The sequence below is a fragment of the Anopheles nili genome, chromosome X (genome assembly GCF_943737925.1).
Source record: "Anopheles nili chromosome X, idAnoNiliSN_F5_01, whole genome shotgun sequence".
NCBI lineage: Eukaryota > Metazoa > Arthropoda > Insecta > Diptera > Culicidae > Anopheles > Anopheles nili.
In genome coordinates, this window is record NC_071293.1 from 2272175 (window position 1) to 2297744 (window position 25570).

The 25570-nt window shown below is 47.2% G+C and overlaps 2 protein-coding genes across 2 annotated transcripts; both read right to left on the reverse strand.

Moving 5' to 3' along the window:
- Window positions 1-339: 339 nt before the first annotated feature.
- LOC128728248 (larval cuticle protein 1) lies at window positions 340-1953 on the reverse strand. The gene is made up of 3 exons (XM_053821869.1): window positions 1765-1953; window positions 1362-1618; window positions 340-1188 (listed from the first exon to the last, which is right to left on the reverse strand). The coding sequence occupies exons 1-3, from the start codon at window positions 1774-1776 to the stop codon at window positions 771-773; spliced, it is 687 nt and encodes a 228-aa protein (XP_053677844.1). The 5' UTR covers window positions 1777-1953; the 3' UTR covers window positions 340-770.
- Window positions 1954-16309: 14356 nt separating this feature from the next.
- LOC128729190 (signal transducer and transcription activator) lies at window positions 16310-25517 on the reverse strand. The gene is made up of 7 exons (XM_053822846.1): window positions 25390-25517; window positions 24345-25318; window positions 24138-24261; window positions 23936-24059; window positions 23375-23864; window positions 22970-23309; window positions 16310-16774 (listed from the first exon to the last, which is right to left on the reverse strand). Exons 1-7 carry the CDS (start codon window positions 25515-25517, stop codon window positions 16699-16701), a joined length of 2256 nt encoding a protein of 751 aa, XP_053678821.1. The 3' UTR covers window positions 16310-16698.
- Window positions 25518-25570: the final 53 nt, after the last annotated feature.

A 25570-nucleotide genomic window follows, 5' to 3' on the forward strand; every position in this document is an offset into this window, starting at 1 on the left:
GGCCTTGATCTCGTACCACCGCCGGTGCTGCTACCTTCTCCCTGCTCTGCTTGGCGATTGACCACTCCTTACTCCCCTCTCTCTTGTCTGCTGTCCAGGTGCAACTGAAACTGAAAGTGTAGAACGGCCGTTTGAGGTCGTTTACGGTTGGTTCGTTTCCTTGTTTGCGCTGCGGGCGCTGGTTTTCGGGCGATTGGTACGAAACCCGTCCGCAAGGGGACCACACTCAGTGACGATGGGGAGTCGTTGGCGAGGCGTGCGGGGTTTTTCGGTGGTAGGGAAAATAATTTTTTAATAAAGGGCACACAGAAAGAGGTTTTTTGGGATAGTACGTATTCGTTTCTATTTCGCGAAATTTTAGATCAGATATTTTTGTATGTTTGTTTTTTTTTTCTTTTTGCATCCTTCTCTCTCTTTCTCTCTCTCTCTATCAACTCGATCACACCGCGGAACCACCGCACACGGGTCGGCCTCCAATGCTCTGCCGGTGTAGCACGTCACGTGTGTGCGTCGGGAAATGCGTCGCTGCTTCCCGGTGCCGGGGTGGCGGGGTGGTGGGCCGGGGACAGGAAACGGGAAGTGGCGGGTGGAGTAGGGAGGACATCTACATCTTACACAACGCTTACATATCACAAACAGGCAACGTAACGCTTACTAACGGCTAACTAACGCACCCGCTACCGGAACAAGGGAACAAGCTGGACGTGAGGGACCAGGAGGCTAAGGGTGGGTGTTGTTGTGGGGAAAGGCGGGGGGAGGGGCTAGGACCTTTAGACCTTGTTGAAGGTGTAGCTGTAGCCATCGGGGGTTCGGTTCAGCTGCAGCTTGCCCGGAGGCTGGAAACGATGCGGCGCGGGCGTCGTAGTCCAGGCCGGAGCAGGCTGAGGAGCTGGCTGGGCGTAGTGGGGCTGAGGGTTGTACTGGGGCGCGGGGGCAACTGGAGCCGGGGCAGCATGGTAGTTGTGGACCGGGGCGGGTGCTGGAGCAGGTGCCGGGGCAGAGTACTGGTTCTGGCTGAAGTTGGGGTCGTTCCAGCGAGGATCGTACTGACCGTCATCGTCGTAGCTACGGCCTGAGTTGTACTGCGGCTGAGGCTGGTACTGCGGCTGAGGCTGGTACTGCGGCTGTGGGGCGGGTTGTGGGGGGGCTGGCGGGGCTACTGGCAGATGGTCGCCAGAGGCCTGGAACCTACAGGGACAGGAACAGGCATGGTGTGGTTGAGTGTTGGCTCGGAAAATGCTGAGATGCTCCAGAGGTATCATAGACCCTCCGAGATTCCAGAGACTCCCCAGAGACTCCCCAGAGACTCCCCAGCGAAAGGGTTCTAGAGGTTCCAAAGACCCCAGAAACGGAGTACCTACCCATTCTTGCCGGCGACGTACGAGATAGTGCGTCGTTGGCCAGTTGGGTCGACGTAGCTGTACGAGCCGCGTCGGTTACCGTCAGCGTCCGTTTCCTCCTTGAAGTCGGTGCCATCCTCCTGCGTGTAGGCAGCCCCGAACTTGCCATCCCCAGACAGATACCGCTGCTCGCTCAGAATGGCGGCCGTCTTCGGGTCACGGTGGTAGCCTCCGTTGTACTGGGCCGTCGCGGCGACCAGCAACGTTGATAGGAGAACCTGCCCCGCACGATGCGTGGTAGAAGAGAAGGGGATGTTACAAGGATGTTTGACATGCTGGCGCCTACCTCCCCCGGACGAGAGTATGATTGATCGAGGACATCCGGAGGGTGACGCCCTGCGAAGCGGTGGTTTGCGAAACTCACGAATCGGAACATGGTTGGAAACAAGGCACACTTGGCTCGGTCACTTGCACGGGCTCTCTTCAAGGGGTAAACTGCGGCTACTTTTGGGCGCCTTTACACACTCACAGCACACGCACAATGTTCACGAACTCGAAGGGATAGCTGGTGACCTGATCCGTTCACGCGGTTTGCGGAAGCGATCAGAGTCGATTGAACGCGAAGAAAGAACTGACTCTACCGGGCTGGGCTCGGTAGCTTATATACCGGCCTCGTGCTGCGTGTGGTGGGCGGTGGGGAGGAAGGGAGTAGACAGTGGTGGTGGTGGTGGCCAAGGAGTGGAGGTGGAACCACCCCACGACAATGGCACCATGAAGCAAAGCTCGCAAAAGCTCCCGAGAGACGGAGACGGAGCACAACGGCGTTCGATGGTTCACCTTCGCAGGGCAGGTACCTCTACGCTCTCTACCAAACTCCGTTGACTCCTTCCGTGAGGGTAGAGCAAGTGTACAGCTACGAGGTGGAGCACGCGGTGCAGACCCATCCACTTATCGCGTGCTCCAATCGGGACTCATTTCGGGCAAACCCCGCAGCCAGAACGCGCGACTACTCATCGATCAACGCGCGCCAGAACCTGAAGCAGGAAGCAAAATGGAAAGTACATCTTGCAAGGCACGGGTCGGGTTTCAGGTGGCTGCTCCCCAGGGAACGGCGAGAAGCCTCCACAAGGTCGTCTGCACGCGCCTGCTAAATGTCAGGTCGGCGGGCGTACCTGCGAAAGGATCGAAAGGCGAACGTCCAGAAGTCGTCTGAAGGTCACCCACCGGGGACTGCAGTTTTTGGGGGTTAGTTCTCGCGAGTAAGAGCCACGAAAACCGCGCCTCATTGCGTCACCGGGCGAGACCCTCCCGGCAGACGAGCAGCGAGGTTGCATCACGAAAAATCACGAAAAAACGCAAGAAGTGGCTTTCTTACGCATCCCCGGCAGCAGGAAGTCACGGTGCGTTGCCCAACACGAACCCTTCGCGGTATCATTCCGCCCCGATCGATCGACGATGGGGTTCTCGCGAATCTGGGACACCCGATCGGACCCAACCGAAAGGGAACGGTAACCGTCGGGCGGTTCCGTGTTCCAACCCAAGCCAGGTGGGCGAAAACGGGGCCACCAAACATTGCGACACTACCGTGAAGGTGGCCCTTTCGCGTGCACTGGCAGCGAAGTACCTTCACCAGGCTGAAGGGCTCGACGTCGCGCCAACTCATGCATGCCATTTGCTCGTTTTGCTCATTGGCTCGTGGGCGTATCGCACCGAAACCCTCCGGACTCGAGCACTCGCGGTTTGGAACGCATCCCTACGGTCACTAATTAGCGTGATTGGCGCGATCGCCGCTAGATGGCGCTATCGTGACGCAACGCAGTGGACCTCGCCCAGTTGATCCAGTTTCCGTTCCGGGTGACCTTGACGCAAAACCGGCCAGTCCTTTCCCGAAAACGACCGTAAGACCGGTCCCCAGCCATAGACCGGACACGATCGAAGCCTTGGGCGTCGACAACCGGGCCCCGGGTTGTCACGGAAGTTTGCAGCCCCCCATTCCGAGCGCTTGGTGACCTTCAACCTTGTAGGGCGGTGTGGGCACACGAACGATGCGATGCGCCAAAATCACAACCACAACGCCCTCACACCGACCATTTTGCTTGCGTTCAACCCACCCAAATCGACAGCTGCGCTTGCTTTCGCTCGATCTGCGCCATTATTCACTCAGTCAGTCAGTCAGTCACGCAGTCAGCCGAGGTTCATTATCCTGCCGCTAGGGCTGCTAGGGCTGGTAGGGCTGCCAGGGCGCCAGGGGCCCAGTCGCATCAATGGCAGCCGTTAATCCGACCGTTGCCAATAATGGGTGCCTCGCACGGGCATATGCTTCGGGGCGGAAGCGCAAAGCGCAACCCCTAATGGCGGCCCCGAGGGGTGACAATCGCGAGATTGTCTTCCTAGCTTTTCCGGCACCCCTTTTCATTCCGTTGCGGCTCTGTGTGTGTGTGTATGTCGTCCGGTCCGAAGGGTGCCGGGATTTTTTTTTTGCTGTTTTTTCGTATAGAAAGCATTGCTAGCATTGATTTTCCCCCTCTCGGTTTGCAGAACAACAACGGCAGAAGTCAGCAAACATGCGAGGCGCTGCGCCAGAACGACGCAGCCGACGCGGAAAGATAATCCTCCGGGCTGCGAGCTCGAGGGAAAACCGGCTGCGAGTCGGCAGTGATACGGATGCGATCCGGGCTCATCGCCGCCCATTGGCATATATATATATGTATATGCGAAGGGTGCGCCGGTGAAAGGTTTCGGCAGTCGGTTAGTTAATTTTGCGATTGCCCAAGGGCACCCGGAGCGGTTTTGGTCGCGTTGAGAGATTGCCGCATTAATCGACGTGCCTGGGCTGCTGCTTCTGTTTCATTCTGTCGGATCTCTCGCTTGCACGCGCTTTAGTGCTTCTAAAGCGCACGGTCGGCTACTCGGTGTCCTTTGTTTGCGTACACACCGTCGCCATATTGGCGCTCCTTTTCGCACACTCGTTTGTCAGTGGACACGATGGCGATGGCGATGGTGTACTCGCGACTTCACAAACATTTCCTGTAAGACATTTTTGCTTCTTCTGCTCCCGACCCAGAACATGCCACACCAGGCAAAGCGGCGAAAGTCAGCCGTAAAGGCACATTTTGGCAACTTAACGTTGCCATCGAACCGGCACGGCAATATCCTGCCCCGAACCGAAGCCAGGACCATGCCAAAATCCGGTACCAACACACGCACAGCTCGCCGAAACCCCCTGGGCATAGAGATCCTCCTCGACAGCTGCTCCTCCCGCCAGCGAACGAGGGTCGAGGATGGTCTGCTATTTGCCGAACTTATTACACGCCGAAATAGACTGCGCGCACCGCATCATTGCAGCTCAACTGAATCGTCCCGTAACTCAAGTGGCTGCCGACGTTATCCTGGTACGTCGGTACGCATCAACCAGCCTCGCCAGGGTACCGTGACGCAGCGAACAGAGCTTCCCATCGGCATAGGGTGTTCGAGGCACATCCCGACGGTTGGTCTGTGATTGCGCTCACAATCTTTCCGGCGAGCAAGAGCGCGTTCCTGCTCGAGCTCGCTACCTGCATTAAGGCCTCCCGACAAGCTCCACTGCTCGTCAATGGCTTGCTAATCCCCTGGCCGGTGAAACTCAGACCCGCCAGAGTTCCATGAGGCTCGCTGTCTTTGGGTTTCGGTGGCTTTTTACACTCGATCGCGCTTCGTGCACGGCCAAATTGCGTCCCAGTGGTGTACGAAAAGGAAACTCAACAACGCCACGCCACACACAAGGGGTGGGAAAATTGAGCCAAGCTTTGCCAGCTGTGCCAGCTTTCCCGCAGGACTACGCGAGGAGGTGCGAGACTTCCCGACCGATCGCGCTCAGGACACTGTTTTCTGGGTGCTGATCAATATCGGACCGGCACCAGCTGGTCACTGAGGTGGCCTAAAAAAACATGTCAAGTGCGGGATGCAAGCTGAGGAGTTGACACATCCCGAGTGCGGCTGTCACAACACCGACCGGGTGACACCTCGGGGCAACCGTCCGTCACGCGTATGTCGACTCTACTTCGGCACCTGTTTCGACGCGACGCCTTGCCGACGTTCACGCTCGTGCTCCACATTTTCAGGGTTCACCAGTCGCTTTCGAATTTGGATTTTCCAAATAGCGCAACGCCCTTTAAGGCACGCTAATAGCGCCGCGGGTTCCGCATTGCTTTGAAGCGTTCGTCACGCCTTGCCAAACATCGACTTCGTGGGGGCTGTGTGCGTCGACTCCTCCACCATGGGCGCGTTTCGAGGAAATGAAGTTATTAATGAGCCGTTCGGGGCTGTAGCCGTTATGCCACGTTGGTTCGTGTCTGCCCAGGTTGTGGCTCGCGTGTAGAGACCTCGCTTCTCGACAACCGATTGCCCACTCAAGCGGGCTTGGGCAACTACTGGCCGTCTGTAAGCGACCGTCTGGTAGATCTTGGTTTCGATTTCGCCGCAGACTCTGGGATGGCCAACACCACCTCCAGAATGCGCGCGCACACAAACAACACCTCGGGAAAGGGAAAGTCAGACGAATGGCGCGTTGCTCCATGCGATGTTCGAGAAATGGGCCACAGCATGCAATAGGCCGCTGGTTTTGGCGTAGAGCGCGTTTCCAAACGGCACGAATTTTTGTTTTTTCGTCGTTAGTCCCACTCAGGCGTGGGAGCAAACATTGGTTTGTCGTTCGAGCATTCCCTCTTTGAATTCCCGTTGGGAATCGCGCTATTCTGGAAGGGCGCGGCCACTATGCTGCTATGTGGTGATGATGCAGTACTCGACAGGAAGGTATTGCTCATTCCCATACACTCCCGCACGTCCGGATCCAATTCCCAGCGTGCTCCTAAAAGGGGCCCGTACGGTGAACTCGGGGAAAAACGAACGGTGGAAAAAAAACTGCTACAAAACACACGAATTTCCCCCTATTATTGCCGACGGTGGTGTACCGGAAGGATGACCGCTGATGTTGCAGCTTCGACACCGCGTTAGGGCGCAACCCCGTGAAGGGCTAACTGGCTCGCAAACAGATCGATAACGTGGAGGCGTAGACTCAAGCACGTAACCACCGGGTGCCGGGCTTCGACTTTCCGGTGTTCCGTCAGGTGCCGTCAGGAGGTCAATTAAAACCAAATGCCATCCGATTGACGACCATTTCGACGTGGCCGGAAGCGCGTTTTCCATTCACCGAACGCGATCGTCCAACTCCGATAGATGCGAGGGTGAGTGACCTCTAGTTGACCCCTCGGTGGCATCCTTCGGTGGTTTGGTTGTGGGAAAAAAAAAAACCCCGTCCGATCGCTGCCCAGAAACATTTGGTGTTGCGACAGCAGGTGAAGATCGCACGGGGTTGCATCTCTAGAGCGGGGGAAAAAATCGGTAACGGAAAAATAGGGGGATGCGTGATCACGAGATACCGCGATGGAGACCCTTTCAGGGGATTCACACGTAGGGCACTTACAATTGCTTCGTCATTTGTATGTGCGTGTTGTTTTTTTTGTTACTTTTAATCGTGCTTCAAATTCCACCCTCGACTTCAACGCAACAGCATTCCAATATTCGCACGAAATTGTCGACCAAAGGGAACGTAAGAATAGCATGCATTCAACACCGGAAAACGGGTGGGAATGTCCTCACACATACGCGCACAAGCAGACAAACACTCGGAGCGGTGTAATTAGCAAAACCTTACGCCCAATTAGTGATCCTTTTGCTTTGGGTGTGTGTTTTTTTTTTCGTTCTTTTTTTCACTCTCGCTTTATCGCTCTTTCTCAGTTTGGAAGGGCCCAGGTTCGAGACCAGCATCCAGCCGAAAGTCTTAAAGGCAATTTTCGCTCTCATTAGACCGGCCTAGGCCAGCGGCTAAGCCGGGCTCAAGCGCTTCCCCGGAATGCTAGAGGCATAGGTAATGAGAAAAACCGTTCAAGCCTCGGAGGATCGATCGCGACCCGAACCGGCTGCAACTGAGCCGGAAAATGGGCCCATCCCTTAATGGGGCCGCCCTTAGGCTACGCGCGGGATCGCCAAGCTCTTGAACCGATTAATTGCGCCTCTTGTCCTCGATCGAGAGCCGCAAAGGGGCACAAAATGCAAGATGTTCGAGCGAGATCCTGACGTCCAGCGAATGACGGCTTCTCCGCAGGACGCTCTTCTTCGTAAAGCACCTCAAGATGCGCTCCAAACTTGACACTTTGCACCGCTCGCGAGTTGCGGTGAGAAAAACCGTCTTGAGACGAATCGAGCCCGCACACGGTTTTCGAGCTGGTTCAGGACGAGTGCGATTTCACGGGGATTTTCACGGGGAAAACCCAAACCGCGTCTTTAGGGCTGTGGGTCGCCGCACAGCGGGATTCGCGTCGCGAAGGGCACTAGGCGTCGATGGTTTGCGAAGTGCCGTCCAAGAGGTCCATTATTAACGAGCTCCTTGAACCTTTGGGCCGCAAGAACTACAATGTCGGAGTGCTCTAATGTTGCTGGTTATTATTTGATCCTTGGGAATCACACGCCAGAGTTGCGAAGTTCGTGGTACCGATGCTGCGCAAGTATTCATCCCATCAACATCACTCAAATGTGTGTTTCTCACCAGATTCATCGCGCATCTCCCAGACCACCCGGGGTTGAGCGTGAGTAATCCTGGCAGCCCGTTTGCGTCAACGGGATATTGTCAGGCCGGTTGCCGATTGTTCCTCGTATGTGCATCCGCCCGTCTTGCTTGAGACTTCGCTAGCAACCCGGTGTTGTCATCGGTTTATGGAATGTGATAGCGCTGCGGGTCGTCCCTTAAGCCAGCGACGTCGATCAACGGCTTCGTGGTGGGTGTCCTGGCCAACCCTGATTCGGTATAGATCCCGCATGAGAAACTGGTGGTCAAATGTTCGGTTGCTTGGAGCACGAATGCAAGGAAGCAATGTCTCACGTAAAATAACACCACAGCCGTTTATGCGTCCAGGTATATCATAGACTGACAACTAGTTACTATTCGTACACATATAAAAACAGGTTCTTATTTATGTATTATTAACTATTGTTAGGATGCGAGATACTTTAAAGAGACCTAGTAACTCCGTTACGTTAAAATACGTATACATGAATGTCTTATCGGCAATGGGAATTCATCGGCCATCTGGGATTCCATTAATTTTTTTAATTGATCTAGGAACGGAAAGACCAAATTTAAGGGAATCTATTAAATTTATCGTGTAATTTCATTGAACTCAACAGAGCCATGCTTCGTAGAAATTTTCGTGGATAATGAAATATTACGTCTACAAGATAACCTACCGGATGTGGAGGATATGGGTAACATATGCTGCGCAGAGATATCTTATTTACATCTAGGCACACTATGTTATTCACTATTCACACACCCAGAACCATCTCGCACAAATGCTTTAATCCTTGTCATGTTCTCTGTAGTAAATGCGTCGCTTGAATACGGTCGAGAAATAAACCTTAAATGACTTGACTTAAATGATCAAAATAGCGAATGACTTGAGTGTCACGCAACGTAACCACGTAAATGAATTTGTGCATGTACAGTGTTATTTCGATGTAAACGAATCGAATTGTTTAGCTAACAGTGCAAATATAGTGCAAAGCTTCGTTGGTCCTAGTCAAGTTACCCAAAGTAAATGTGGCATAAAAATACGTTTACATGAATGTCTTATCGGCAATGGGATTTCATCGGCCATCTGGGATTCCATTAATTTTTGTATTGATTTAGGAACGGAAAGACCAAATTTAAGGGAATCTATTAAATTTATCGTGAAATTTCATTGAACTCAACAGAGCCATGCTTCGTAGAAATTTGCGTGGATAATGAAATATTACGTCTACAAGATAACCTACCGGATGTGGAGGATATGGGTAACATATGCTGCGCAGAGATATCTTAATTACATCTATTCAACCTATGTTATTCACTATTCACTCACCCAAAACCATCTCGCACAAATTCTTTAATCCTTGTCATGTTCTCTGTAGTAAATGCGTCGTTTGAATACGGTCGAGAAATAAACTTTAAATGACTTGACTTAAATGATCAAAATAGCGAATGACTTGAGTGTCACGCAACGTAACCACGTAAATGAATTTGTGCATGTACAGTGTTATTTCGATGTAAACGAATCGAATTGTTTAGCTAACAGTGCAAATATAGTGCAAAGCTTCGTTGGTCCTAGTCAAGTTACCCAAAGTAAATGTGGCATAAAAATACGTTTACATGAATGTCTTATCGGCAATGGGAATTCATCGGCCATCTGGGATTCCATTAATTTTTGTATTGATTTAGGAACGGAAAGACCAAATTTAAGGGAATCTATTAAATTTATCGTGAAATTTCATTGAACTCAACAGAGCCATGCTTCGTAGAAATTTGCGTGGATAATGAAATATTACGTCTACAAGATAACCTACCGGATGTGGAGGATATGGGTAACGTATGCTGCGCAGAGATATCTTATTTACATCTTTGCAGCCTATGTTATTCACTATTCACACACCCAGAACCATCTCGCACAAATGCTTTAATCCTTGTCATGTTCTCTGTAGTAAATGCGTCGCTTGAATACGGTCGAGAAATAAACCTTAAATGACTTGACTTAAATGATCAAAATAGCGAATGACTTGAGTGTCACGCAACGTAACCACGTAAATGAATTTGTGCATGTACAGTGTTATTTCGATGTAAACGAATCGAATTGTTTAGCTAACAGTGCAAATATAGTGCAAAGCTTCGTTGGTCCTAGTCAAGTTACCCAAAGTAAATGTGGCATAAAAATACGTTTACATGAATGTCTTATCGGCAATGGGAATTCATCGGCCATCTGGGATTCCATTAATTTTTGTATTGATTTAGGAACGGAAAGACCAAATTTAAGGGAATCTATTAAATTTATCGTGAAATTTCATTGAACTCAACAGAGCCATGCTTCGTAGAAATTTGCGTGGATAATGAAATATTACGTCTACAAGATAACCTACCGGATGTGGAGGATATGGGTAACGTATGCTGCGCAGAGATATCTTATTTACATCTTTGCAGCCTATGTTATTCACTATTCACACACCCAGAACCATCTCGCACAAATGCTTTAATCCTTGTCATGTTCTCTGTAGTAAATGCGTCGCTTGAATACGGTCGAGAAATAAACCTTAAATGACTTGACTTAAATGATCAAAATAGCGAATGACTTGAGTGTCACGCAACGTAACCACGTAAATGAATTTGTGCATGTACAGTGTTATTTCGATGTAAACGAATCGAATTGTTTAGCTAACAGTGCAAATATAGTGCAAAGCTTCGTTGGTCCTAGTCAAGTTACCCAAAGTAAATGTGGCATAAAAATACGTTTACATGAATGTCTTATCGGCAATGGGAATTCATCGGCCATCTGGGATTCCATTAATTTTTGTATTGATTTAGGAACGGAAAGACCAAATTTAAGGGAATCTATTAAATTTATCGTGAAATTTCATTGAACTCAACAGAGCCATGCTTCGTAGAAATTTTCTTGGATAATGAAATATTACGTCTACAAGATAACCTACCGGATGTGGAGGATATGGGTAACATATGCTGCGCAGAGATATCTTAATTACATCTATTCAACCTATGTTATTCACTATTCACTCACCCAAAACCATCTCGCACAAATTCTTTAATCCTTGTCTTGTCTCTGTAGTAAATGCGTCGTTTGAATACGGTCGAGAAATAAACCTTAAATGACTTGACTTAAATGATCAAAATAGCGAATGACTTGAGTGTCACGCAACGTAACCACGTAAATGAATTTGTGCATGTACAGTGTTATTTCGATGTAAACGAATCGAATTGTTTAGCTAACAGTGCAAATATAGTGCAAAGCTTCGTTGGTCCTAGTCAAGTTACCCAAAGTAAATGTGGCATAAAAATACGTTTACATGAATGTCTTATCGGCAATGGGAATTCATCGGCCATCTGGGATTCCATTAATTTTTGTATTGATTTAGGAACGGAAAGACCAAATTTAAGGGAATCTATTAAATTTATCGTGAAATTTCATTGAACTCAACAGAGCCATGCTTCGTAGAAATTTGCGTGGATAATGAAATATTACGTCTACAAGATAACCTACCGGATGTGGAGGATATGGGTAACGTATGCTGCGCAGAGATATCTTATTTACATCTTAGCAGCCTATGTTATTCACTATTCACTCACCCAAAACCATCTCGCACAAATTCGTTAATCCTTGTCATGTTCTCCGTAGTAAATGCGTCGTTTGAATACGGTCGAGAAATAAACCTTAAATGACTTGACTTAAAGGATCTGAATGGCGAATGGCTTGTGGTAGTGCATATGCAGTGTTGTTTTCATGCATTCTCCATTGTCGTTGCATCGATGTGCAGAGCAGCTTTTATTGGACAGCCGATTTGAAAATGAATTGTTAACTTGTACTTTGAACAAATATTTAGGAGTGCACTTTCTGGACAGATATCAAATGCTTACTCTAATGTGTCGATAATCTGTGACAATTGGGCCCATTGAGGGTCAGAGAAAATGAAGATGCACCACCATCGGCATAAAGATAGCTTCCTGAACCACTGCGCAAATCGAGCTCTACGACGATCGATACGGACGCATTTTCCCACGGCCATTTATGGGCCCACCCTTCAAACCACCCTTTTTTGTCGAAATGCGAGTCGAAGGTGTTGAAAACGCGCGCAACACAGGATCGACCGAACCGTTTCTTTACGCGCTCCTTCGCGTCAGTATTATTGCATGAACATCGCTGAGACACAAACAAATCCATGCACCGGTTACACGGCTGCCTCAACCTTCATCAGTGCGTTGACACCGACTTGTCTCTCGCCGGTAAACCCGACACTGTCCTGGCGAAAGTATCACGTTTCCGCCTCGCCTACAGCAGCATCACCAGCATCCCACGACACAATAGCGCATCCTGCGGCAGGAGCACCCGCGTGAAATGATGCCAGATTCGCAACTTCGTGACGAGCCAAGATGGAAAGCCGGGAAGCCGTCGCCGTTCACGGCGGCTTGGCGATTCCAATGTTCGATTTTTGAGAGTGTGCATGCGTCGTGCCCGAAGGGACGTTATTGCGCTTTTCCCTCCAATCAGAGTTGAGGTGATTTGGACAGGTACAATTCCTAAGCAACGAATCTCAGCGCAAGCGTCAAGGTGATCGTACCACCGTCTATAGCAGTGTCGGCAAGGCTAGGTCTACGAACGATTATCTCATTCTGTAGCAAGGAATCAAGGCAACCCTGCTCGAAACGGACTTTTCAACAGCAAAGCATCCTTGATCATTTTTCATGACTCACTTGATGAAACTTGATGAAAGCTGTGTGAAATATTTCATGAAACATTTCACACAAAAGCTTTCACGAAACATTTCACGAAATGTCCTACGAGGTTTGAAGAGAGCTTTACGTGTCATCATTGTGACAAAAGAAAAGATACAGAAAAGAACATCCCATTCATTTCGTGTTTTAGTACGATTAGAAATTATCCTAGGACTTCGAAAGCTTACAGGTAGCAAAAACGTAAATTTTATAACACTGCTGAAAATAAAATCGGGAACTACATCAACAATAAACAATCGGATATGAAATGTTATCAAAGAGGAAAGAAAAACAGCAATGTATTTTTACACAGAATTTATTACTTAAACAGATATAGTTGTTTTCCAACAATTCCAAGTACACGACCATGCATCATTCGCTCTGCCCGCTTGCCACGCGCCTACCGTTAGCTAAGTCCATGGATTCTGGTTTATTATTACGTTCAAAATTTGCTTTCTGTTAGATCCCAAAGGGCCGACGGCATTTGCCGATCGGACAAAGATGTCCTGTCTCTGGGGCGGCTCAGGCGGCCCAGGCGACAGCGGATACAAGTAGATAATGGATATAAATACGTCTGGTTCTGCCAGCTAAGCAGGGTACAAAGTAACGCCGATCGAAAGCAGGCCGATAGGCTTGTGCTATATATCTTGCAGTTCTGTGTCTTTCGTCTCCATGGCGCTGTAAGATAAGCCATACCACTACAGAAACCGATACGAGGCTAGGTTGTTGTAAAGCAGTCGATCTTGTCGTAGAGATCTTGACGAAATACGGAAACTAAAGACGACACCCATAGTGCGGTAACGTTGAATAGAGTGAATTGATACATTGTACATTATTTGTGCTACAATCAACCTCGATCCGTTGATCTGTTTCTGAAAGGTATTGCGATCGCTTCATATGAAATACTGATGATGAGTGGTTAAAAGAAAAAGCGCTATGGGCGTTCTTCCTTCCTTACACCATCATCAGTAGCTAAATTTTAAGTAGGCCTTTCCTCGAAGTTGACGCATCGTGTTTCCGTCTAGCTATTTATTCGCATTCATTAGAAATGTGATTCATAACGTAAAATTTTGAAAGCAATGTCATACATTCGGCCAGAGCCTAGCTCGCATGGAAGAAGCTAACCCCATGTTTTGCTTCGTACTTTCTATCTCAATATGATATTATAATTGATTTATAATGAATAGGTAATAACACCATCGGCTGCCTTATGGGCATACAACAGAAAGAGGTGAAACATTTTGTAAAGAGACATTGATACACATCTGCTGTAAGTTGTTTGGATTATTTCATGTTTTAAGTATTTTGATATCACGAACCGTGGACGACAAGCGTGGGAACGATCCATTCTTAATTCAACTGGGCCATCGGGAGCCAGAGCACAGCATTTAGGTTGACATTGATTCTAGCTCAGGGTAAGAGCCGTTACAGAATTGGCCATGTTCTAGAGTTTGGGAAACCCGATCCTAGGCCTTTTATATTTATTCCACATGATGTTCACTTCTATCTTCCCTCGCCTAATGCGGTTGTTAGGAATAGCAGTCTATCTTTGGATGAGACACACATACTCTCTCCCTTTATGTATATATACCTCTCTTTTCATCAATCTCCTACGGAGCCTGGATCTAATGCATGAGATCAATACAATGCTCTTCATTCGCCCGGCGTAGTACATAAGAATCTGCGCTTCTCATCCACATTTGTATCGGCACACAGTTTAATTGGATACGTGTACTTCTGGACTCACTAGTAAATGCCAGTAGTGGGCAACTATTGCCGGGCTCGATGTGACAAGCGACCTGACAGTAGGTTTCATGTGTATATTCGTTGTGTATTTCATACTCTTATATATACTATGCCCTTCCAGCGCTACCGCAGCAATCAGCTTTACAACTCCAAATGACGTCAAACGCACGGATGGACTTAGTCGTATAATTTGCACATTTTAATTGGACCTTAGTTGCAGTGCTCGTGCGCCTTCGCGCTCTACCGCGCCTTAGTGACATTTAGTTTTATGTAAACAGCAAGTAGAACATGCGATTCCGTTCCTTTCGGAATCCGTGGAACAATTTTTGAACTGCTCAAGCAGACAGGTGTAAATAAACACAAACAGCGTTCGTTAAATGTTTTCATTTGTTTGCATTACATTCTCATTCATATACTTCAACAAGTAGTGGTATATAGTTATATTTCGTTGCCTATTTTCTTTAAGATTTGGTGAAACCGATCATTTCTGTGAGCATCTCCAGTCGATTTAAGCTCTGCGCTTGTTCTCTTATTGACTATAGTAAGATGTGTTGTTTCCTCTCCTACCGTGTTGATTGATTTAAATCAATTTTCAAGTGCACATTTGAAACACATTGATTATTTTTAGTTGGCTTGTTTGCCCAGTAACTATGCTAATGTGTTTATTTTAGTTATGTACATCAACAGTGCAGCGAACTGCGGCCTTCCTTCAGAGGCGTTCGCATACGGACCAATACCGCGCAGTGGTCCTGCTTGTGTGTTGCACATTCAAGTAAATCTACCATACCTCAAACACTAAAAATCATTAGCTTCGTTTCTTAGCGAATCACAAAATCGAATTTAAAAGTTATGTAACGCTTAGACAAGTTCGCTATTTGTAACATTAAGATTTAGTTGCACACGACAATAACTAAACATTGTTTCTCTTGCCTAAGATTATAAGTTTTAGCTTCTGTTTCGACGTTTGTATTACTCTTTTTAAATGTGTTGCGTTTATCATATCCCCCGTGCTTGCCTCAGACACCTGCAACGGTCCAACTTATGCAAATAAATGTACAGCAGTTGAGGAAGCTGTCTTTTGTTCAACGTATTGTATGGCACAGTGTTGGTTCTCTCTTTTAGCTTTCGAGTGCCTCGACATTTGGCAAATATTCATAAACTGATTCGTTGAACTTCACCTGTGGCTTGAATGTGTGTTACCTCTAGTAGAACAATTGGATCTTCTTCTTTACTGGCCCGCTTTCAATTGACCACGTCGTAACGACATGTCCTACCTTGCTATGCTTAGCCAAGACTTTCATGACTTTTTAATTACTCGTAGCTGGATAGTCAGTCCTGCGTACGGGGGGGCACAGACGAAATTCGATACCGATACTATCGTGTGTCTGTGCTGCACAATTGGACAAGAACAATTGGATGCATTCAAAATATGACAAGAATAGCGTTAAAAGATATCGTATGTGTGTACAAGTTCCAATAAAAGCACAAAATTCTGTAAAAAGATAAAAAGTTATCTGCATACATAAACTTATGTATGCAAGTAAAAAGGGCACGGAAACTTGCACAATGCGATTCTGATTCACTCTTGTTCTATTTTACAATACTCTGTATTTAAAATAGGTTACAAAACCTTATTAATCAAGGATAGAAGGTTGTCAAAACCTATCTTCCTTTAAAGCCAGAAATATTACAATTTAAATATAAAAACAAACACAAGGTAGAAACTCGTATTGACTATCAATGTAAGAACTGAGAACACCAAACACAAAAACAAGAAAGAACACCAACCAATATTGCACAAGTTTGAAGAGAAAAAAATACTGCTATTGCAATAGTACGAATTGCATAATCCAAGGATAAACGGCAGCAGATAAAGCCGTCAAACGTTTTTGTGTTCATATTCAAACGCAGTCAGAGCAAACGAGAGTGTAAAACACCATAGCTCAGGAGACCCTCTCACAGTACTGCTCCTGTGAACCCGCGCGACGGAGGATATGATCACGACCACGAAACAGAAGCGACAGTTAAGCTGGTTTCAAGTGGGCGCCGGACGTTCCGGTGCCTAACTAGCAGTAGCTTACACACTAGCGATGTCTTATCTACGATCTGCACGATCTGTCTCAATCATCAAAATGCTGCTGCAGAGGGGAAGGCGATAACTCATAGCTTCCTAAGCGCCGATTTCGCGGGGCGAAACATCGCGGCTGGTCCGGATACGGATCTACGGACACCGGCGTTCAGGCACGGCTTCACGTTGTGGGCTGATACTCAGTACTGCGATGAAAACATGCCGATGTTCTCGAGCTCAAAGTCGGCCACTTGTCCGTAGTTGGGCTGGCCGTAACTGCACGCCAGCAGGCATAGTTCCATCAATTCAGGGCAGGGGGTGATGATTCAATTCCCGGACCAACGATACGCACGGGATTACGCATTGTGAAGCGCACAATCAGGTGTAGAGGGGGAAGGTTTTGTATTGTATGTGGAAATGGGCCAAGTGTCGTTGTAGAGTTTCGTGATGTAACGAGTGGTTTCAAAACAGCAGGAAAGATAAAGTATAAAACATTAAAATGATTCACCGTCATATAAATTATGGCATCAACAGAAGAAAAAGCCAGATAAGAGAATAAAAAAAGATATAAAAATAATACAGATAGGAAAACTAAACTAATGAATATGTAAACTATACGCTTCGTGACGGCGCATGTCGTGAACCGAACATAAGACATCTACAAATCGTGTTGGTGTATGATGTAGCAAGAGCCGTGAATGTTAGTGGTGTGATTAGTAAATTTGCATCAAGTATATACGTCCCACGACTCGTCAAACCGCTGCAGAGAGATGCACATTCAAGTGAGATTACGAAAAACGACGGCCTACAGTAGCGCTACGCGCCTAGAAAGCGAATCGTTTCTGTGTTTAGGAATCCCGGAATTAGAACCTCGTGCTATACTACACTAAAATCCGCCTCTACGAATGTCTTGCCTCCTGTTGGCTCATGTAATCTATCTGTTTTAAGTCTCCCGACACAGTGCGCTGTCTCCTGCCATCGGTTCAGCGCACTATATCACTTACATTAAAATCGCTAACTTACTATTTGTACGAAAGTACTCTTTTATATCATCGGTACGGTATGATGGGTCACATACACGGTGACAGTTCCTCACATTAAAAAGCCACCACTAGGCTCTCCTGCCACCATGGACACTTATGGTTAAATTCGATAACAGTCATTTTCAAACTTCTCCACGATATAAGGTACGTTGAAGGACGAAAGCTCTCTCACATCCGTTGATATAAACATCACAATAAAGTTTTTTGCCTCCGGTTTGTCTTCGGGGTGTTGTTTTTGTTTGTTTGTTCGAGTTTCCGGTACATGGAGGATACATTATTTGCTAACAGCATTTTGCGCCGGGTAAGGCGAAGAGAGAATTGGTTGCATATTTAGTATCAACGGGTTACATGCTTCCTTTTACACTCAATTGGGTACAGCAAATAACGGGTTTTGGGGAAAATGGGGCTCCGGATAGGGAAAGCTTACAGTTCTAAACATTACTATCAAATGGTAACAGTGTTACATTGCACTAGGATCGCTTATCATATAGATTACGGCTCATCTGCACGTTCAACGTATTCTGGTACTTTTGGATCATCGAACAGTTATGGAAGAAACACCAGAAACATTTTTTGTTGCTACAGTTTCACGATGGATGTACACCATGTCGCATGTGCTATATGAAGGAAAATTATCTTTGTGATGGGGTGTTCCAGATCGTGATGATTAGACGGCTATGGAAACACGTGATAGGACAGATATAGTATATTTGTTCATGGCTTCATCCTAGCATATCAGTTATCAGATGATCCGACCCGAAATTGGCTCCATCGACCAATTGTAGTACACATAGCGACTAATGGACCTAGACTAGTAGCAATCCGATGTAACCAACTATGGTTGTTTTTTTTTTAAGTCTACCGTTTAACAGTTTAAATTCATATATAACACGAAGCAGACATCAACAATACAACTAATGTAGAATTTGTGTATTCGACTTCCTAACAGAAGCCTTTCCACCGAACAAGGGACAGCAGTGCGTTAGCGAGCGTTCTTGTACTTGTGCGCGCGTACGAGCGTATGTGTAATCGCTACATCTGCCTGAGTGGGTGTTAGACCATCCGATAATGGATTCGAATCTGGTGTTCTGCCATCGAGAGCATTTCTGTTTCTTTCCATTCGATTTACATCGGTTTCTGCGGCACATGTTACTTGCCGCGTACATGTTATCGATGGGAGCCTCGAGCCTACTAAAACGGGACCCAAACCTTGGTGTCCTTGGGAAGGACATGCCGCCAAAACTTTTCCAAAATCTTGAAATGAAGTGCGCAATCTCGGGCGCGTTTGGTACACTCTAGCAACCATGCAATTTATTCAAAATATTTTCAAATCGAATATGGCATTGAACAATCGAAGATTCGTCGCTCGTACTAAACATTCCTTCCACTCAGCTCATTCTTTTTTTCTCTCATACATACACCCCAAACATGCAGACACACGCCCATCCAGGCCCCTCTAGTACAACACTAACCGTGCTGGACGATGTCCTTTCCGATTCACATCAGCCAAGGTGTGGCAACAACCTCTGACTGAGGAGGTGTTTGCATCAACCGCACGCTAGTAGAGAGCAGGGGACAAGAGTACGACAAGAGTACTTAGACGTGACCCACACAGCGTCGCTCAGCATTCACCCATTCTCGTCCTCACGACGAGCTGCCATTCCAGTTGTTGTTACTGTCCACACCGTACCAGCAAAGATTGTCCAGAAGTATCTGCTCAGTGGTCATCGGTGGTACGGATGCAGTGGAGGCATTGGCAACAGCGCCAACGCAACCACCAAGTACGGTCACATCGTGCAGATTGGTAGGTGTCTCCTTTTCGGCCGAGACCTCACTAGGCTTCGGTACAGCAGGTTGATGGTCACCCTCACCGAACACCATGCTAGTGAAGGAAAATGCCGTAGGCACGGACGGTAGCGTCTGCTGACGCGGTTGCTGTAACGGCTGCAACTGATGCATCCGGTGTTCACCACCGTCGAGACTACACTCGCCCATCGGTGCATCTTCCACGGTCTGGTGGCTGTGGGGTTGCAGATGAAGGTGTTGCTGTTGCTGCTGCATGTTAGGGCTTGTTGTGGGCATCATCGGCCGATGGGGGCTGTGTTCCATTAGCTGACCGACGGTGTTGCTGCAGTTGCTAGTCGTCGGCAATGGGCCACTGGCGGGTGAAGGCTGGATTTGAGCAACATGTGGTGACGGTACCATGCCAACATCCGGCTGCACGAGACCGTCTGAGCTTGAGTAGGGCTCAGAACAGGCAGCGTACCGGTGTTGACTGGTTACGCTGGCTCGACCACTAGAGACCCTGCGGTCCGTTTGCAAGGACACCGAACGGGTGCGATTCGAGCACATTTTCGAGCACGGAAGGCGGATGGGATGCGACGTGCGGACACCCACGCACATCGTCAACCGTCCGAAGAGGAGAGGAAGGAAGGAAAAATGAGAAATTAATACCACATTTCCCACGTGCGCTAGGCTTTCGTTTTTTTGTCATAAAAAAAAATGAAGCCGAAGGAAGCGTTTGCCTTTGCTGGTCTGATGCCTGATTTTGAAGAACACCTACGATAGAGTGGATGATGTTTCACTGCCCTTGGGGAATGTCTCGTATTCGTCTCTCAAGTTAGTTTATGGTTTGAACTAGAACAAGGGACACACATACGTACACAAAGCCAAGCCACGACAAACAAGCGACGGCTGACTGGGAAGGTGTTGGATGTGTACCGCAGTATGAGTGATTAATGAAGGCTTCTGAAACAAACATAAAACACGCAATACACACCCAGAACATCGTCATAGTGTGACAAAATAGAAGGGAATCTGATTTTAATCGTATGCGCGTTTAAAGGATGTCTGTTCTTGTGCGAAAACCAGATCACACTATAAGTCGTCTACATTTAAAAGAACACACATACACACATATACAGACATGTCCAAGCGATGTTAGTGGCCTCTAACAAGTACAACGCTAGTATTAATCATTCAATCCCTTGTGTTTTTCCATCAAAGTACACCGACTTTGCGATTGTAGATGAGCGAAGGTACCAGTATCCTGACAGCTATGAATATGCGTCAACATCATCTATCATGGAGAAGGATTTTGTAGAAGATAACTGATACAGCCTAAAAGCGGATCACGCATTAGTGAATTTAGGTCCCAATATACCAAAGGGATTCTTATATTTTGAACCAACCCTTCGAGACTACTAGAGTTAATTATATTTAATTGAAATAAATGTTAAATTGGATTAAAATGCCTATGATTATTTCAATTAAAATACGCCTAACACGAGGCGAATAAATTTAGGCTCCCATTCTATAATATTTTTACGAACGATGAGATCCGCATAAGCTTGCATCTCTATTTTAATTTTAATTAAAATAGACAATCGCCAAATAGCAATCCCTCTTGAGAGCAGTTTGAGAAGCTGACGGCACCGACGACTGCATGTGATCTCCACTTATCGTATCCTACAATTATCATTCCTATCTAACGCCACGACGAGCAGCTATTGAGTTAAGCACACCATTTCTCTTCTTCCACCCATCAATATAGATAATTTTACAGCATTTGTAGCAATATACACACTCGCACGTACACTTAGGCGTACACAGAATCACACCACGATGCTTCCCACTTGCTCTAAGCAAGCACAGGATGCTAATACAGATCCTTCCTAAAGTGATCCGGTACTACAGGGTTTTTTTACTAGTATATTCGCTAGATCGCGAGGCACGCTCTCACACAACCGCTAGAATTTTCCTTTTTTCGACTACTTCCACCTCCACCGCTTTACAGCAAAATCCATATGCTGGTACAATCTCGTATTTCAAGCACACTTTGCTTGAATCTGGGAAGGTAAATGGATGATTGATGTATACCGTCGAACATCAGCTATTTTTCATTAGTTGCTAGATGTTCAATGGCGTGCGAGTTCGTTCGTCACTTCCTTTGTGAGCGGCACGCCATTCTTTTCTCTTCCCTCTGATAAAACCAATTCCTGCGGAATCGTATCGTTGAATCGTATCTCTGATAAAACCAATACGCACGACATCGTTGAATTTTTAGCTATATGTTACAATAATCGTTATGTAGTAAGACTCCGTTTCGCACACGCACACTGCATCGCAATTTGCGATTCAATTGAAATTTATATGCTTGCCCTCCGCTACGACCTGTGGCAGGATTTCGGGCCCTTTAAGGCGCTTCCGTCTACATTCCTTCATTTGGAGAGACTCGTGTGTTGCCGCGGAAGAAGCAGAGGGAGCAGAGTTCGGTTGAATCCTGTGCATGTTTAGTCTTAATACAAATTTAATGACTAGAGGTGCATTATCGTACTGTTTTGATAGCTGTAAATGAAGCAACATGAGAACAAATCTTGTTAGCGATAAGGCGAGTGTGCTCATCCTGGCAACTAAACATCCTTTATGGCTGGTAAAAAAAATTATATTACAACATTTTCGATCTTCAGAACACAGCTACAGCCACTGCATGCTGCAATCGGAGTACGTGCCTTACATCTTCGGTGGAAGGTGCACGTATCAACAAAAAGTAGCAACAAAAAATAAATAAAACCGACGTAAATGTGCTATGAGCACAACGAAAATTCATATATCTTCCATCATTTTAAATCTACATTCATATACGTACAAATAAATTGTATTAAAATCAAAGCACTTATCAAATGAAATAAATACTAAAAATAAATGTTTGTATCGACTTCCGACACGCATGGGTGTAAAATACAATCTACGAAACATAAATAAACATGTGTTGCTATATCCGTAACGTTATCAAAAATATAAACAGTATAGCAAATAATGCAAAAATAAATGTAATATATAAAAAAAGAAAGATGTCACTAACTAGCCTGAAACTCCAATTGTAATACATACTACCTCAACAACTAACATATTTATATCACACATATAACCAATTTTGAAAATACAATAAAATACACCACACAAAAAACATGTTGGAATAATAATGAAATAAAAATTTTAAGCTAATTAAAAATGAAGGAGTAGGCTAAAAGCAGTGACGATTAAATGTTAATGAAGGATGCGTAACTCATTCACCTATTATACACCATACCATGCAAACGAACTAATATTAATGATAACCCATTTTCTGAGGATTGCACAAGTTGGCACATTATATCTCTGTCTGCTTTGATACGCGATATAGGCCACAAGTGTCGCATTACAAAAATGCTGATAAAATATTACCTGCACACTATATTCGGATCTGAAACTTGAAAAACCAACAATTTTTTTCCAAAAATAGGTTATTAAATTTAGGTGCGCACTATACTCGATAAAATACGGTGCTTCTGCCAAGAGCTATAAATATGCGTGCACTAGCAAGAAAAAGCAAGCAGAAGGGAAAGACATGCAACAGTAAGGGAAAAAGTAACGAAAGGACACTAACCCGCTCGTGGGCGTATCGCGGGACGCGTCTGGCGATTGAATATTGTAGGACGGGGTGTTCGGGAAGCTGTTCATCTGGTTGTTGGTCGGGCCCGGCATCAACACAGCACGCACCTCCGATGCGATGTAGTTCTTATTACGAGGTGGTCCTGCTGGTGTGGTGTACCGATCGAACGCATCGTGCTTCGGCTTGTTCGGGTATAAGTAGAACAGATCGTCAAAGTCCCGGATACGATCAGACAGCGAACGGGTGGAAAAATCCTTCGCTGTGAACGGCTGAATGTGCAGGATCTGAGGCTGACCATCGTTGCCCTCGTTCACCCACGCGATGGTGATGCCACCTGAAAGCAAAAACCCAAGAATCAGTATCCGTTTCGACATTATCCTTGCAACACCTTCTCCATACCTAGCTCACTATCGGAGAAACGCAACAAAAAGGTGCCACGAGAACACTTCAGCAGATAGTCTTCGGCCTTCGACTTGTGTATGAAGCCAATGATGCTACCGTCCATCCACGGGCCACGTAGATGCTCGCGTGTAACCTTCATCGCCGCGTAGAACCAATCCCAGAAGGTGAACGAGCGATCCGGGATTGGTTCCTTGCAAAACTGCGACCACATGATGGTCAGATCGTTCGGCACCGGGAACGGCAGGCTGGTCTTGAACGCTTTCTCGCACAGGAAGTGCATGTTCTCCGGCGTCAGCGAACGTCCGGTTGAGGCGCGGAATTTCATGTTGAGTGCTTCTGCAAGCTGGTTCCAGCACACCTTGTCTGGGACCTGGAACGGGATGCGGTTGATGTCGGCGAACGCATTATCCCACGTGATGGTGGCCCATGACTGGGGCTCCTGGTTGCCGTGGACGATCACCACTACTGGCAGGGAAATGGTCCACACCTAAGCGATGGAAAATTAATGTCAGGAATTAAAACCTAATGTCCTTGCCATGAATGAGGTACAATACTAACCGAGAACACTAGATCGCCGTGACCGACGGCAAAGCTGGACTGGAACAATAACGCGAACTTTTCATCCATTACACACTCAGTGCCTTTTTTCTCGGCACGCTTGATCTTCTTGAGTTGCATGTTTCTAAAGAAAGTAAATGGCTCCAGATTAGTTCGACAGATTCCACACGCAACCCGCCTGAAGATGACGCCAACCACTCACCTGAAGCTAACCGACAACTGTTTGGTAGTTTCGTTGTACTCCAGATTGCCGATATTGTTCATGATTTCACCGCATGACTGCTCGGACGCTTTGTTGGTCTGCTGTGTCTGTTGAGCTTGGGCCTCTGAAGAGATCACGCACAAACGAGAGAAAAACAAGTAGTGTAATGAAGCTGAAGTAATGTAGCAAAGCAACGACTGTACTTACCGGATATAATGGAAACCTTCACCTGTGGATTCACCATCTTGATGTTGAGCGTGTTACCGACGAGCAAACGCACCGTGGCAGCGAACCGTGTGTTGGTCTTCATCACCTGCGGCGGTTGCTTCTCGATGATGAACGTGTTGGTGATGAGCGTCTTCAGAAGGTTGGTCACGTCGACCATCGCCTGCGGCAGTAGATCCGGCACGTCCTCCTGCTCGACGTGCAACTTCGACTTGTTCTTGATCGCGAGTCGGATCTGATCCTTGGTGCCCCAGATAATCTCTGCCAGGCTTTCGCACCATGCCTGCACCGTATCGAGATTGCTGGCGCTCATCGTCGACGCACCATTTCCGGCGAACCCTTGGTTGATCTTCCACTGCGACAGATACTTGTTCAGCACCTTGCTCTGCACCTCGTCCGTGATGATGATCGTCTTGCGGAAGCCGTCAACGAGGGCGAGTCGCTTGCCAGTGCACAACTGCAACCGATCGTTCACCATCTTCTGGTGTTGGGTGAGCTGGTTGTGGGCGTGCGCCCGCATATCCGCGTTCTCGATCGTCTCGAGCTGAGCCCGGTTCTTCTGCAGCTCGTGCACCTCCAGCAGTAGGTGCTCGTACTCCTTCATCAGGTTACGGTTGTCATTTTCGTTCGTGCGCACCATGATCTGCAGCTGCTGGACCGCATTAAACACCTCCGTCACCTCGGGATCCTGCACGTTGACGCAATCGTCCGGATAGGCGACACACTGACGTTCCCGGTGCAGACAGTTCATCAGGTGCTGGTACAGTTGGGAAGGATTGTGCGAGAACAACTGGCGAAAGTTGCGTGCCGACTCGTTCAGCCGGATCTTGATCGTGAAGTTGTTCTCCGGCAGCGTGATGGCCGTCCGCTCCAGCTCCATGATCATCTGGTTCAGGAAGTTCGCCGCATCCTGCTCGTACAAGGCTTCCTGGTCGTTCGTGTACACCGGCACGTTGCTGCAAGACAAATGACCGTTAGGGAAAACCACACCACCTTCGTCATCGTCGTTGTTGACGGCGATACTTACAGCAACCGGTCTTCGATCCATTCCGCCAGGTAGTGACGCACCTCGATGGGGAAATTGCTGCCGTAGATGAAGCGGATCTGCTCCAGAATGGGCTGCGGGAGCTGATTGACTCGGGCCCACAGCGACATCTCTGCTGCTTCACGTTCCTATCGCACTCGCTAACGTGGCCTGCACAGATACC